Here is a 15229-nt window from a genome sequence, read left to right on the forward strand (position 1 = left end):
CAATTTAAGATAATGCCGTTGTTAGAAAATGCTTTTCTTTGATTCTCATACCACACGACCATGACCACACCATGAGGTCAGGACCCCATTTTTCAGATGGAGACACAGGTTCTAACAAGCTAAGAGATTTTACCAGGTTAATGTAATATTACACAATTGACCATTTACCGTAATCACTCTTAGGATCTGGTTTCAGGCATGGTGCTGAGCATTTTACCTGTGTTATCTCCTTTTATCTTGTCACCAATCACATGAGATGGGTTTATAAGATTCTGTTTTACAGCTGAGAAAGTTGAGGCAAGGAGAGGTTAAATGAATTGCCCAAGGTCACACAGACGGAAAGTGCCCAGGGCATTAGGAGCTTTGTCTCCCCCCTTGCTTCCTTAGAGCCTAGTCCCGCAGTGGGCATACGGCTGGTCCTGAGGTCAGTGTGGGAGACGTGCCCTGGAAATTGAGGCAGCATTGCTCACCCAGCATCTCCTGTCCCTTCATTCCAGGTTTGGCGAAGCTGTGAATGGCAATCTGGTGGTGGGCACACTGGCCTGGCCATCCCCCTGGGTCATTGTTATCGGATCCTTCTTCTCCACCTGTGGGGCTGGGCTGCAGAGCCTCACGGGGGCCCCACGCCTGCTGCAGGCCATCTCCCGGGATGGCATAGTGCCCTTCCTACAGGTCAGTGGGGGGTGGAGTGTGGGAAGAGCAGCCCATCCACTACACCAGCCAGCCAAGCCACTGCCCAGAGAGACCACCCAGTGAGGCAAGGCCCCCTGGGGCCCTTCCGCCCTGCACTACCACTAAGAATGGGTGTGCCTTATTTGGGATTTGGCCCATGGCAGTGCCATCTCTCTGGGCAGAGTTGTCTGCTCTTAGGGGAGAAACAAATGGCCCTCCTTTGGCTGAGTGATCAGGTAGGGAGGCAGCCCAAGGGCAAGAAAAGTGTGGCTCTCTCCATGGTGCTTAAAAAAAAAAAGATTTATGGAGCACACAGTCATGGCCATTTGCTGGCCCCTGTAGCTCTTCTCCATCTGTCCCGCAGGTGCTTCTTTTCCCCTTAAGGGATCATTCGAACTTCATTGCCCTGAGGTACCAATGACAGAGTGGGAGAGACACAGCCAAAGCCTGGCATCCCCTTGGGTACCCCTAAAGGGTGAGGAATACAGCATCCTCTCCTTACTTCCTTACTGGTTAGGGGAGTCCTGCCTCTATTGCACTAGTTCCCAAGACTGGAGAAGAGAGGCAAGAAGTCTCTAAGATCTCAGACCTCTATGATGGTTGCTCTGTCCCCAGGTCTTTGGCCATGGCAAAGCAAATGGAGAGCCAACGTGGGCCTTGCTCCTGACTGCCTGCATCTGCGAGATCGGCATCCTCATCGCATCCCTCGACGAGGTTGCCCCTATCCTCTCTATGTGCGTGCTGGCCTCTTGCCCTCCCCATCAGCTCTGGGGGAAGGGGGGTGTCTCTCTACCTGGATCCTCCAGTTGTGACCCTGGGTAGGCCACCCAGTTGTTTAATGGTCCGTCTTTTGTTATGTGGAGATTCATTCCCACATGCGCCAGGGTCTGTTGTAAGGGGATTTGGCCTTTGAATCCCTTCCTAAGCACCAGAACGTGATCTGACCACTTCTCCAATTTCTTATCCTCTTTCCCCCTTTCTTTCTTTATGTTTCTCTTTCTATTTCTGCCTCCCTTTGCATCTCTCTCTCCTGGGGCTTTTCTGTGTTCTAGGTTCTTCCTGATGTGCTACATGTTTGTGAACCTGGCCTGTGCAGTGCAGACGCTGCTGAGGACACCCAACTGGAGGCCACGCTTTCGATATTACCACTGGTGGGTGCCCTGTCCCCTTCCCTGCCTGACGGAACCACCCCCTCGTCTCCACCCCAACCCCCACCTCACCCTAGCCCATCCCCGAGGTCTAAGGATCCCAAACTTAAATAGAGAGCCCATTTCTCCAGCTTTTGTAGCCCGACTAGCATGAGAAAGGTTCTGGAGAGGGTCTCCTTCTAAATCACAAATAGTAATATAACATGGCCATCTACAGTCTTGGCTGTGATCCCTCCCCTGTGCATCATCCTCAACATCTTACAGACTAGAAGAGGCAACATCAGTTTCCTCAGCTACAAAATGGTGGTGACAACTGCCCTGACCTCATGGGGCTCCTGTGAGTGTTACAGGGCTTAATGACCAGAAGATGCTTATTTCGTGGAGCCTGGGGCTCTGATCATTTCACTTTATGGCCCTTCATTTTCACAGTTGGCCCATGGGGCAGACAGGGCAGGAATGACCATACTTGTTCTACAGAAAGGAAACAGGTTCAAAGAGGGGAAGGGACTGGGCCCAAGTCACCCAGAAAGACTATGGCATACCTGGACTAGGACCTGGGCTGCCCGACTCCCATTGTAGTGCTCCTGCTCTGCCAGTCACCTCTTCCTGGGGGCACACTCTTACCGGGAGATCCTGCCTACAACTCACTCCAGAGACCTCTGCCTTGGAAGCCCTCAGGCAGGGTGGTCTAGCAGGGTCTAAGAAGGCACTGGGACAAGGAGCTGGGTGGGGCTTGGGGTGGTGCCCTGTCTGTGGCTGCTCGTTCATCCAGAAGATCCCATATCCCTATGGTGCTGCTCATGAAGATGATGGTGTGAGCTCCCCCAGACCTGAGCAATCCTAGACCTCCCAGTGCTTGCCCAGGCCCTACCCCATCTAACTCTTGCTGTCTGAGCCCCAGCACCAGTAACAGTCCTGCCAGGGCTCAGAGGCTGGGCCTTCCTCCCATTGTCCAGGACACTCTCCTTCCTGGGCATGAGCCTCTGCCTGGCCCTCATGTTTATCTGCTCCTGGTATTACGCGCTGGTGGCCATGCTCATTGCTGGGCTCATCTACAAGTATATCGAGTACCGTGGGTAAGCGCAGGAGGCGGGGGGAATGGGGAGGGCTGGGAGAGGCTAAGGGATGGGAGAGGGTGGGGATGAGGTAAGAGTGGGGGAGGGAAAGGGGTGATAGGTGTGGGATTGCGGGATAGAGGACAGGAGCTGAGGGAGGGGCTGAAGCTTTGAGCAAAGGAGGTGGCAGAATGACTGCACATTTTCTGCCCTGGGGCGGCCACTTCAGTGTGCATGGGTCTTTCTGACACCCCTGGTTGATCCCCTTGGGCCTCCAGGGCTGAGAAGGAGTGGGGTGATGGGATCCGAGGCCTGTCCCTCAGCGCGGCACGCTACGCCCTCTTACGCCTGGAGGAAGGGCCCCCACATACCAAGAACTGGAGGTAAGTGGCCAGGCACACGTGGAGGGGCCCAGGGGAAGGGAGCAGGGTCTGACCTTCCTCACCAGCTTTGCTCAGTGTGTGCTGTCCCCCCCACAATGGGCTGCCCTTCACCTCCCCTTCTCAGCCCAGCCTCATCTGACCTTTCCCACCTACAGCCCCCGGGCCGGCCTGAGCTACCATCTCTTCATCCCTCTGTTCATTCCATCGTGTGTTTAGAAAATGTACGAATGCAGGGTATGTGCCATGTGCCAGGCCTCCTTCCAGCCTGTGGGGACCTAGTGAGCTAATAGTTCCATGGAGAAGGCCCCACACAGAGACAGACGAATGTAATATCGTGTAGCATTTACTCTGGGGGAGGTGGCTGCATTCACCTGGGGAGTTATGGGGGATCCTAGAAATCTTGAGATTCAGAACAATCTCTCCACTTTATTTGTGTGGAAGTTAGGGGCCAGAGAGGGTCTCAGAGGCCACGGAAGTCAGAACTGGAAGCAGAATTTTTACCTCCCGCCTCTCAACCCAGGGTGCTTTTTAGCTGACGGTTCTGTGAGCCCGGCCCTCACTCATCTCCCTCAAGTCACTTGGCCAAGAGGAAGGCCTGAACTCTGAACTATGCCTAGGACATTGTTGGCTTGCTCTTGCTGATGTCTACTGAACTGGGGCTTCCAGAGACCAGGGCTTTGCCTTATTTGTCTGTGAATTCTTAAATGCTTGGCACAACGTCTAGCCCCGAGTGCTTAGAGAATGCTCTTAAACTGACGGGCAGTGGGATGGATGGGGTGGCCAAATGAAAAAGGAAATGAGTGGATAAATAGTTGGGTCAATGGCCAAGTGTATATATGTATCGGAGGGTGATTGCTGACAGATGAATGTGTGAATGGACAGTGGCAGGTGGATGTCAGGTAATTAGGTGACTAATGCATGTATAGGTAAATTAGTATGGATATGAGTGGGTGACTGATGGATAAAATGGATGGGTGGGTGAATGGATGGATGGGTGAGTGAGTGAGGTGGTTGAGAGATGAGTGGGTGGGTGGGTGGGTGGCTGTGCGGGAGCTGGTTGGATGGGTTGATGTTCAAGGAAATGGATGGGTGGATGGATGTTTAGGTGGACGGGTAGGGGATGGGGGTATAGAGGACGGATGGCTAGTAAACTCACTGGCTTATGGTGCGCGGGTGTGTGGTGTACAGTGGGTGGAGATTGGGTGGGTATTGTATGGCCCACCTTGCATCCTCTGCAGGCCACAGCTGCTGGTGCTGGTGCGCGTGGACCAAGACCAGAACGTGGTACACCCACAGCTTCTCTCACTGACCTCCCAGCTCAAGGCGGGAAAGGGCCTGACCATTGTGGGCTCCGTCCTGGAGGGCACCTTTCTGGACAACCATCCCCAGGCCCAGCGGGCAGAGGAGGTGAGTGAGCTGAGGCCCTGGTGGGGAGGGGGGAGGGCAGGGCACTCAGGAAGACAGCCCTTGTCCCTTTACACTTGCCCTCCTTCCCACCCTTGGAATCAAAGCGGGCTCAGGCTTTTCTGTCATCTTCCTTAGAACAGGAATGTAAGGGCTCAGAGAGTGAGTTCCTTAGAATCCGGCTCTCAGAACCAAAGACCATCAGAGCCCAAAGGGCCCATTTGATGGATAAGGAAACTGAGGCCTAGAGAAGTCAGAGCATTTGTCTAAGGACAGAAAACAGAGACTCAAATTAGGACTGCCTGACTCTTATTCCAGACTTCTCCCTGCCCAAGTATACATCTTTCGGGGTGTTCTCACATCTGTGATTCTCTTGGTCCCCACACCACGTGGAGTTGGCAGTGTGAGCACAGGAGGAAACAGGCCCAGAGAGGGAAGGCAGCTTGCTGACAGCCACAAAGCTGGCTGGAAGCACAGTCAGGATTTGAGCCTGGGTCCCTGGCTCTGGGTCCCCTGCTGCTGTCTGCATCCATGGTCCATATTCTCAGAGCAGAGTCCAGAGCCAGTGTGGGCAGGGGCGGGCGGCTTGTGCGGGATGGGACACTAACAGGTTTCTGGAACCTGGTGGGTAGCAGAGGAAGTGGGTTCTGTCTTCGATCCAGACCTCTCTCCCCTTGGGGCTGTGACTAGTTGTGGAGAAAGGAAAGGGGGCCGGAGGGAGGCGAGGAGAGATGGGGAGGAGCACCCCTAATGGCTTGTGACAGTTGCTGTTTCTGCCTCACTGGGCCGTTCACACCAATCTGTTGAGGCCCAGAGCTGGAGGCTTCCACTGGTCAGCTTCCTTCAACATGCAGTGCCTGAGAATGTGCTGCGTGCCAGGCATGGGGAGATGGGGGTGTTTGTGAGACCGAATCCGAGCCCTCAAGGTGCTTCCAGGCTAGTGGGAAGATGGAACATACCCAGAAGGCTCTCAAACCTGTCTGCAGTTGATAGGTGCTTCACAAGAGTTCATATCAGAGTAATAGAATGTGTTGAGTGTTTACAATCTGTCAGGCAGCATTCTACCTTACCCACATTATATCTTGTAATTCTGCCTGTTCCTACATGAGCTAGCTGTCATGATCCCCATTTGACAGATGGGAAAACTGAGGCTCATAGAGGTTAGGTGATTTGCCCAAAGTCCCACAGCCAGGAGGCAGCAGAGGTAGGAGTTGAAGCCCTGCTCTGTTTGACATCAGGGTAGTGGTCCAGAGTATGGGGCATAGAGTCAGAGCCCTGGAGTTGAGCCCCTACAATGATATTCATTAGCTGGGTGGCCTTAAGCAAGTCTTAATTCCTCTGAGCCTCAATTTCCTCATCTATAAAATGAGAGTAAGAAGAACACTACCCTCATAGTGTGGGTGGCATGTGCATTTAAAATGCTTATCATTCATGCTAATTTTTTTGAAAAAAAATTTTTTTAAAGATTTTTTATTTATTTATTTGACAGAGAGAGACACAGCGAGAGAGGGAACACAAGCAGGGGGAGCGGGAGGGGGAGAAGCAGGCTTCCCGCTGAGCAGGGAGCCCGATGCCGGGCTCGATCCCAGGACCCTGGGATCATGACCTGAGCCAAAGGCAGACGCTTAACGACTGAGCCACCCAGGCGCCCCCTCATGCTAATTTTTTAAAAGTCGTTCAAAGCAAATCATCTGGGCATGCAGGGGAGCCCAGTTCCATTCTGGTCTGGGTGGGGGGCTGGTTTCAGGCAGGGTGGAATGGATAGTGGGGGAGGGGCCGGGCGGTGCTGGAGGGCTTGCAGCGGGACTGTGAGCGATGGCAGGGTGGGGGCAAGTGCAGGGTAAGGTCATGGAGAGCTTTGACGGATCAGCAAGGAATGGGGGCCACAGGTGATGGGGAACCATGCACAGTTCTGCCGCCCGGGGCTGACATGATCGGAGCTGAGCTTCAGGAAGATGGGGATGATGGAGGGGAGAGACAGGAGGAAGGGAGGCCACGAGGGGCCATGCAGGGCCAGGGAGGCCTGAGGCTCATCCTTGTTTGACATGCTACCACTCCACCCCCTTCCCCAGTCCATCCGGCGCCTGATGGAGGCAGAGAAAGTGAAGGGCTTCTGCCAGGTGGTGATTTCCTCCAACCTGCGTGACGGCGTGTCGCACCTGATTCAGTCTGGGGGCCTCGGGGGCCTGCAGCACAATACTGTGCTGGTAGGCTGGCCCCGCAACTGGCGGCAGAAGGAAGATCATCAGACGTGGAGGAACTTCATTGGTAACACAGTGTGGGCGGGGCGGGGGCGGCAGTGATGGGCTGCGGGTTCTCCTTCTTAGGCCCGGGTGCTCTTTCCCAGACGTGATAGGTGCAGATTCTGCAACCGCAGGTGTTGGTGTTCGGAGCTGGCCACGTGCCAGACGCTGTGCCGGGTGCTGGGGACTCAGGTGTGAAGGAGATAATCTTGGGCCCTGCAGAGCTGGCTCGGCCCTAGGAGGGAGTCACTGGAGGGGAGTGGAAAGAGCTACCGCGGTGAAGTCAGAGAGGCCCAGGTCTAAATCTTGCCTCTGGCCCTGCCTCGCTGTGTGATGGTTCACAAGTGACTCACCCTCTCTGAGCACTGGATTCCTTGGTAGTAATATAATAACTAACATTTACAGACTGTGTTCTGTGTGCCAGACTCAGCCTCTCATTCTCTCAGCAGTCCTGTGAGGGCTATTACCTGTCTCCTCCACTTCATTGGTGTGAAACGGAGGCACAGAGAGATGGAGGTGTTTGCTCCAGGTCACACAGCTGGTAAACCTAGAGGCTGCCCTGATGACTCCAGGCTATTCTGTGTCCTTTATAAGTGGGTTGTAGTTGGCAGTTGGGAGGATAAACGAGGCCATGCACGGGAGAGTTCCTACTAGTCAGGAAGGGCAGGTGGTGTTATTGCCACTCGACAGGTGGGGAAACTGAGGCCCAGTGCGGTTGAGAGGCTTTCCCAAATCCAAACAACAGTTAAATGATGAGACCTACGAGGATGCTGGTTTTCTGATGACTCCATCCAAGGCCGGGGTGGGGGGTGGGGGTGGGGCGGCGCACTGGGTGCCAGAAGCCTCCGTGGCAGGTGCATGGTGCGGGAAACGGACCAAGGTCACTGTGTTCCCATCTGGCTCTCTCCTTGGCCTTGCCCAGAGCTGGTCCGGGAAACCACAGCTGGTCACCTGGCCCTGCTGGTCACCAAGAACGTTTCCATGTTCCCTGGGAACCCTGAGCGCTTCTCCGAGGGCAGCATCGACGTCTGGTGGATCGTTCACGATGGCGGCATGCTGATGCTATTGCCCTTCCTGCTGCGGCACCACAAGGTGAGGGCGGGCATGGCTCACGGGCTCTGCCCGGGGCCTGCCTCCCCCGGAGCTCCTCCCCGAGAGCTCAGGGGAAGGGGGCTGATCACCCCCTTATCCCGAAATGCTGGGAACTGATTGTGTCTCCTCTTGCAACACCTTGCATTGTAAAGGAGAGCAATGCTTAACCCAGCCAACGGATGCTTTAATGGGGGACCCTTACCTAAGCAGGGGAGGTTTTGTAGAGAGTGGCCGCTGAGATAGAGGATTTCGGGTCTGCGTGTAGGCGTGGGAAGGTGGGCGGGAAGGGCGAGGGACAGGGTCCTCTCTAGGTTCTGGCTCTGGATCTCCGCACTGCATCTGGGCTGGACCTTTCAGGGTCCCCTTTCACTCCTCCAGGTCTGGCGGAAGTGCAAGATGCGTATCTTCACGGTGGCCCAGATGGACGACAATAGCATCCAGATGAAGAAGGACCTGACTACCTTTCTATACCACTTACGTATCACCGCGGAGGTCGAGGTGGTGGAGATGGTGAGTGCCCAGGAGCCCAGGAGACACCACCCCTGAGGTTTTGGGGTCCTACCTAGCCCTCTTTCCTCTTGGTCCCAGCACCAATTGGGCAACCTCCAAAATATCAGTTTATGATGGTGGATCCCCCTCCGTACCTTATCCACCTCTTAGCCTCTCACATAGTCACCCAAGAGTCAGTCTACCCACCATCCATCTGTCCGTCCCTCCCTCTCTCCTTGATAAGAATAACCATGTCATTATATGTGAGGCACTGTCTCATGCACTTTATATATATTAATTCTCACAGCAACCAATGAAATAGATACAACCATCAGCATTTTCATTTTACAGATTAGGAAGTCGAGGCACAGAAAGGTTAAGTAATTTGCCCAACAGTACAACTAAGTGGCAGAGCCAGGATTCAAACCCCGGCAAGCTGCCTTCAGAGTCCACGTGGCTCGAGATGACACTACAGAGCCTCTCATCCAACCTTTCCCTCAGTTTATTTATCCATCCACCCATCCCTCTGTGTATTCATTAATGTATTCATTCACTCAACCACCCATTCATCCATATACGTACTCATTCATCACTGTTCCTTTATAAAATTTCTTCCCCTTCTCCATTCACCCAGGTAATTAATTAATCTCATTCATTAATTCACCCATTCATACGCCTGGTCCTGCGTTGGGCTGAGGAGGGAATGAGCTGTATTGCCTTTAAGGAACATTGCCCTCTGCTTCGTCCTTGCCTCCCACAGCTGTTGTTAAACTAGGTCATTAGATAGAGAAGCCCTAGGCTGGCAGAAGGAAGGGGGTCTGCCTCCCTTCCCTTGGCCTTGCCCCTGAACTCATGCTTTCCTCCCTTGCCCCCCGTCACTGCCCCCGTCCCTGCCCGCCCACAGCACGAGAGCGACATATCGGCTTACACCTACGAGAAGACGCTGGTAATGGAGCAGCGGTCCCAGATCCTCAAACAGATGCATTTAACCAAGAATGAGCGCGAGCGGGAGGTGAGGTTGCCCTGGTTGGGCTCTGAGAGCCTCAAGCTGCTGCCCGCTCTGGGTCTGCACAGCAGGGAGGGCCCAGGGCTCACACTCCTGGCCACTGGCACGGCCTTCACCCTAGAGCATTATTCATCACCCTTCTGCCCCTCCAGCCCACCTCCCAGCACTGGGCTTCCTAGCACCAGCTTCCACACTGCAGCTGCACCTACCAAGCCTGCCAGCCATGATGCCGAGGGCTTTGGCCTGGGTGACAGATCGCCCCCTCTGTATGTGACTTCTGGGGCCCAATGGAGAACAGTGGAAGCTAAATATGTGTGGATGATGATTCCTCAGGGGCGTGGGCTGCGAGAGGCGGGGGGACAAGGGATAGTGTGAGAAACCCTGCCAGAGTGGGTAACAGACGGATATTTAGGGATGTAGCTAACGGTGGGTGTTGGGGGCACACACCTCCTAGGCTGTGGTTGGGGAGTTCTCGGGGGCAATGATGATGAGCTTCCCATGGGGTATGGGTGTCAGATCGCCCAGGTGTGGGTAAGGTGGGACCACTAGTCCCCGGGAGTTGGGATGAAAGCCCCACCTCAGGGAGTGGAGTCCTCGGGGAAATGAGTGATGGTACTCCGGGACTGGGGACTGAAGAGCTCTTGGGGGCAGGGGACAGGGTGCCTGTGGAGTGGGCGGCAGATCCTGTAGGTGAGGGTGACAGACCATGGTTGAGGGGGTCTCCCAGGTATGAATATTGTATTTCTCAGATTGGAGTTAATGGATCCTCAGGGGAATGAGTGATGGGTACCTTTTGGAGCTGAAAAGGATGAACACTCCAGGAATGTTGTCCAGGGGTGATAGTAAAAAAGCATAAGAAATGGCAAGTGCACTGACCACTCAGAACTGGCCCTGGGCCATATGCTAAGATAGAGCCCTGCAGGGGCCAAGTGTTAACCCTTTGGTTGCTGGAGGGTGGGGAGGTCAGGGGTTCTGGAGATGAGTTGGAATGGCCAGGTGAGTGGGGTATTTGGTATGGAAACACTGCAATATTCTAACAAATGGTACGGTTTCCAAAAGCGTGTGTCTGTGACAGAGCGTCAGCATGGGTGGTGAGTGACAGCAGAGCTGGTCCTAACCCGTGTCACTCCCTAGATCCAGAGTATCACAGATGAGTCTCGTGGCTCAATCCGGAGAAAGAATCCGGTCAACACTCGGCTCCGCCTCAACGTCCCGGAAGAGACAGCTGGTGACAATGAGGAGAAGGCAGAGGAGGAGGTGTGCAGCTGGGGTGGTTTGGCCCCAGCCGGTGGGGGCAGAACCTTTGGCCTGTAAAGGAGTCACGTGCTGCCCCTTCCTTCATCTCTCAGGTGCAGCTGATCCATGACCAGAGCGCTCCCAGCTGCCCCAGCAGCTCTCCATCCCCGGGGGAGGAGCCTGAGGGGGAGGGTGAGGCAGATCCTGAGAAGGTGCATCTCACCTGGACCAAGGACAAGTCGGTGGCAGAGAAGAATAAGGGCCCCAGTCCGGTCTCCTCCGAGGGCATCAAGGACTTCTTCAGCATGAAGCCGTAGGGACCTGGGGGCTGGGGGTTGGGGGTTGGGGTGAGCCTACAGGGTCTTTGCTCCCCATGGCAGAGCAAAGGAGCAGAGGAGGTCCTGGTCCAAGACCCAGCCCAAACCTTGTCTGGGTTTCCCCATCTGAGAACTGGGGGGTTGGGCTAATTGCTGAGGGTCAGCACTCCCAGGTGTAGGCAGTGAAAAAAGTGAAGGGGGTGTGGTGGGAGAGTGGGACCAGTATGCACGGGGCTGGGGGGGTGGGGATAGGGGGCCCAAGTCCTCAGTCTCTCCTTCTTCTGACCCCTCTCTTGTTCTTCTTTGCTTCTCTTGTTTCCTGAAGGGAGTGGGAGAATTTGTAAGTATTTCAGGATTTTTTTATTCTCTCTTCTGGGTTGGCCAGGGTCCCTGCTCTCCTCACTTTATCATGAACCCTCAGTTCATGGTCCTGACCTTTGGGGTCTCTGAATAGCCCAGTCTCGGGAGGCCTGGGGTTGACCGGGTACCAGCGGCCCAGTGCGCCTGGGACTGGGAGGGTACTGGGTCCAGCTCTCCCGGTTCCTGCTTACACGCCCTCCTCCCCTCTGCCCCCGCCAGGAACCAGTCCAACGTGCGGCGCATGCACACGGCCGTGCGGCTGAACGAAGTCATCGTGAAGAAATCCCGGGATGCCAAGCTGGTTTTGCTCAACATGCCTGGACCTCCGCGCAACCGCAACGGTGACGAAAATTGTATCCTGGACCTAAAGTGGAGGGTGGGGGATCGAGGCGGACGTCAGGGGGCCCGGTCCTCGCCCTGGGATGGAAGAGCTGAGCCCGTTCCTGCTTCAGTTACCTCGGACCCGGATGCGGGCGCAGGATTCCCTGGCGCCGATCGCGACCCCCATTCCATGGGGGGGGGGGCGGTGTGTGTGGAGGGGAAGCGGACGGTCTTTCTCCTTGACGCGCGTTCAGACATGGAGTTCCTCGAGGTCCTCACCGAGCACCTGGACCGGGTGATGCTGGTCCGCGGCGGCGGCCGCGAGGTCATCACCATCTACTCCTGAGAGCCAGGACCTGCCACCCGGGCCCGGGCGCGCCCGGCCGGCGGCCCCGGAGCCCTCGCCGCGCCCCCCGCCGCTGTCACCGTTTACATACAGACCCTGTGCCCGCGCCCTGGCCCCTTTCCCCGCTGCCTGAAGCCCAGAGGCCACGCCGCTCGGGGCTGACTCGGAGAGGACCGCCCCGCGCGGAGGCCGGAGCCCTAGCGCCCCGTTGGCGCGTCGCTCCGCGGGCCCGGCCTCGCCCCACGGGAGGAGACGCTGCAATAAGGCTGGGGAGGCGCGGAGAGCGGAGGCGCGGGGCCGTGAGGAGCCCCCGCGGGCCTAGCGGCCCGGTCCTCTCTCCCCCGCCCCGCCCGGTCCTCCTCGGCGCCCCGGCGCGGGCCCGGCTCCCGGCGGCCGGAGGGCGCACGGTGGGGAGGCCGTGCTCGACCGGATCCGCCGCCCCTCCGCGCGGGGCCGCGCCTATACATAGTGTACAGGAGACATCGCGTGTATTTTTAACGTCCCCATATTTCTGTGACTAGAAGCGCAACGGACTTCTCTGCTCGCCGCTGTCGAGCTCTCCCGCTGGGGGCGCCCGGGGCAGGCGGCGGCCTCGGGAGGCTGGGTTTTCCTGGACGTCCGCGAGTTTGGGAGCAAAAGTGCTTTCGGCCCAGGCGGGAGTCGTGGTCCTGGTCCCTCGGCACCCCCGCCCCGCTCTCGCCTCCTCGCCCTTCCCGCGCGCCCCTGCGCTTCCGACCCTTCCCGCGAGTTCTTTTCCGAGATGGGGTGAGACCAGTGTCCGGCTTTTCCTGGATCCGCCTCCCAGCGGCTGCGGGGAAGCGCGCGGCCTCTTCTCGGCTCCCGGCGAGCAGGCGCTAGGGCAGGGGAGGGGCTCCTCGGGGGTGGGGAGAGACCGAGGAAGCCCCGCCCCCGTGCCTTCGCAGGGGGAGCAGGCGTCCCTCCTCGTCGGCTTGTCGCCTGCTCCCCCTATCCCATGGCTCGTCGCCAAAGACTGAAACTGGGGAGCTGGAGGGCTTCCCCTCCCCGGAGTTGCGTCCCTGGGACAGGCGAGGGAGGAGGGGGGCGATTCGGGTTTAGGGGCCAGACCCACCGGGGAGGCTCCAGCTCTGCCCCTGATGTTCCCTCTCCTGTCCCCATCCGGCAGCTGGAGGCTCCGGCCGCCGGGACCCAGCCGCCTTCTCCGTGTCCCGGGGCCCGGCCTCGCTGCCTAGCAGCGGCCTCTAGCTGCGTCTCCCAGGCACCTGGGCCTGGGGGAGGGCTGGAGTCGCCACGTGCTTTTGTTCTTAGCGTCTCTTTGCCCTTCTCCAACTAGGACCCAAGATCTTTGGCTTCTCCAACTCCAATCCTTGGCGCTTTTGCTCCAAGCAGCCCGGTCAGAGGCGCCCTCTATCCCTAGAGAAGGCGCATCGGGCGGGTTCCCTTCACCCAGGGCGCGTTACTAAGGGGGACAGGCACTGCATGCTCGTTCCAGCGCCCTCTGGGACTGGGTTCAGTACCTCCAGCCCCAGGGCCCTGACATTCGCACCTAGACATCCTGTTCACCTCCCAGAGCTTGGGGTACTGGGTACTCCTGACCTCACCACCTCCTTCCCTTTGAGCCCAAGGCAGGGAGCTGGAGCTGTTGCCATCTATAGACTGGGTCAGGTGTGGCTGGAGGTAGGTCTGGATATCTGCCTGTTAGGCCAAGCCCTCTGAGATCTGATGAGGGGGCCAGATAGACTCTTTAGGAAGTTGGAGGTATTAGGACACCAGGCCCCCTCCCCTGACCCTCTCTACCGGCGCCGCCCCCCCCCTTCCTAAAGACCACCCTCTGAGAACCACAGCTGGGCCTAGCCTTCTGGGGGCCGGAACAACCTAGGCTGAAGTGGTGGGTTGGGCAGAAGGGGAAGGGGGCTGCATCAACACCAATTAGGGAACCAAAGTTGCACTATCTGGACCCAGAATGTCTGGTTGGCAAGAGCAAAGTTTCCATTGATGAAAACAAACATCCCACAATAAAACCCAAGTTTTCTGTGCTACATGTGCAATATTTGTTATGAATGTTATCACAAGTCATTCATTAAATTATCTTTATCATCATTGTAGCTAGATGTTTCATGTCCATTCAAGTGACTTTAATTCTGAGTGCAATATTTCAATAGCCTTGTAGTGATAACTAGCGTTGCTTTTGTTTTAGACGATCTATGTGCAGGGCAATGCAATGAAGTTGAAAACCCTTGTAAATAGGAGAGGTTGCAAACCAAATCAAGATTATTTATTACTATTATTAGGCCTGCCTTTAATTTTCAGTGTGTTTTAGTATTCCGCATTCTGCCTCAGTATTGATCTTGTGTTCTCTGTGCCAATACGGAAAGGAGCGCGTTGGTTCTTTCCTTTATTGTTGAATGCTCCCATTTAATGCTTTACAGCTTTTACTGTATTTTTTAGACTCCCGTCTGCACAAAATGCAATAAAAATAATTTTATTATACCCTTCACAGCCTGAGATGTGCTCTTTGGACACCCGAGGGGGAAGGGTGAGTATGTGGGAAGAGGGGTGAGTGGCTCTTCAGGAGCCTAGCCTCATCAAACCCTGTCACTGGCAGAAGGGGGCTGGCTGGTCCTCCAGGTCTGGTGGCCTGGTTCGTGTTCTGACAGCTGTGGGGCCCTGTCCTGGACAGCACTTAGCAGGTCAGGCTCAGCGCTATCGCCAGCCCACCAGAGGCCTCGGGCCAGTCACTTCACCCCACCCGCCCCAGGGCTTCCTGGTGGGGCTGGCTATTAAATGCTCTTCCAGGCTCCCACAGCTTCTGTGACTCTATGGTTCTGCCAACTCCTCACATAATGGGCAGAACAGAAGGTGGCAACTGAGATGAAATTGAAACAGGAGAGTGCCCCACTCCACTGGCCAGCAATGGCCTCTTCAGTGTCCTGTTTTCCTTTCCTAGAGTTAAGAGGACAAGCCTGCTGCCACACTGAAAGTCTACCACAAACAAGGATGTTTAACACAGCATCGTCATTAGCCAGTAGGCTTTAGCTCTGGACTGTTATTAAAGCTTCTAAGTAGGTGGGATGCACGAGGAGAGCCTAGGGTTAGAAGGTCTTCAGGCCTGACCAAAGGAGGACAACAAGAGGGGGCAGACCTCACGGCAGACCGAAAGCAGTCAGGGCTCCATCAG

The 15229-nt window shown here is 56.2% G+C and overlaps 1 protein-coding gene across 2 annotated transcripts in view; it reads left to right on the forward strand.

The window, feature by feature from the left end:
* The window catches only part of SLC12A5 (solute carrier family 12 member 5), a 43668-nt gene extending 31523 nt beyond the window's left edge, over window positions 1-12145 (forward strand). For both annotated transcript variants that reach the window (XM_021689205.1, XM_021689204.1), the window contains 15 exons: window positions 498-672; window positions 1288-1406; window positions 1725-1823; window positions 2777-2896; window positions 3154-3258; window positions 4497-4665; window positions 6735-6930; window positions 7828-7997; window positions 8376-8507; window positions 9391-9498; window positions 10627-10749; window positions 10842-11041; window positions 11371-11385; window positions 11625-11758; window positions 11981-12145. In XM_021689205.1, coding sequence (XP_021544880.1) covers window positions 498-672; window positions 1288-1406; window positions 1725-1823; window positions 2777-2896; window positions 3154-3258; window positions 4497-4665; window positions 6735-6930; window positions 7828-7997; window positions 8376-8507; window positions 9391-9498; window positions 10627-10749; window positions 10842-11041; window positions 11371-11385; window positions 11625-11758; window positions 11981-12072 — 1957 coding nt within the window. In that variant the 3' untranslated portion in view covers window positions 12073-12145. The remainder of the gene's footprint in view (window positions 1-497; window positions 673-1287; window positions 1407-1724; window positions 1824-2776; window positions 2897-3153; window positions 3259-4496; window positions 4666-6734; window positions 6931-7827; window positions 7998-8375; window positions 8508-9390; window positions 9499-10626; window positions 10750-10841; window positions 11042-11370; window positions 11386-11624; window positions 11759-11980) is intronic.
* The last annotated feature ends 3084 nt before the right edge of the window (window positions 12146-15229 follow it).

This window comes from Neomonachus schauinslandi, chromosome 10, assembly GCF_002201575.2.
Source record: "Neomonachus schauinslandi chromosome 10, ASM220157v2, whole genome shotgun sequence".
Classification (NCBI taxonomy): Eukaryota; Metazoa; Chordata; class Mammalia; order Carnivora; family Phocidae; genus Neomonachus; species Neomonachus schauinslandi.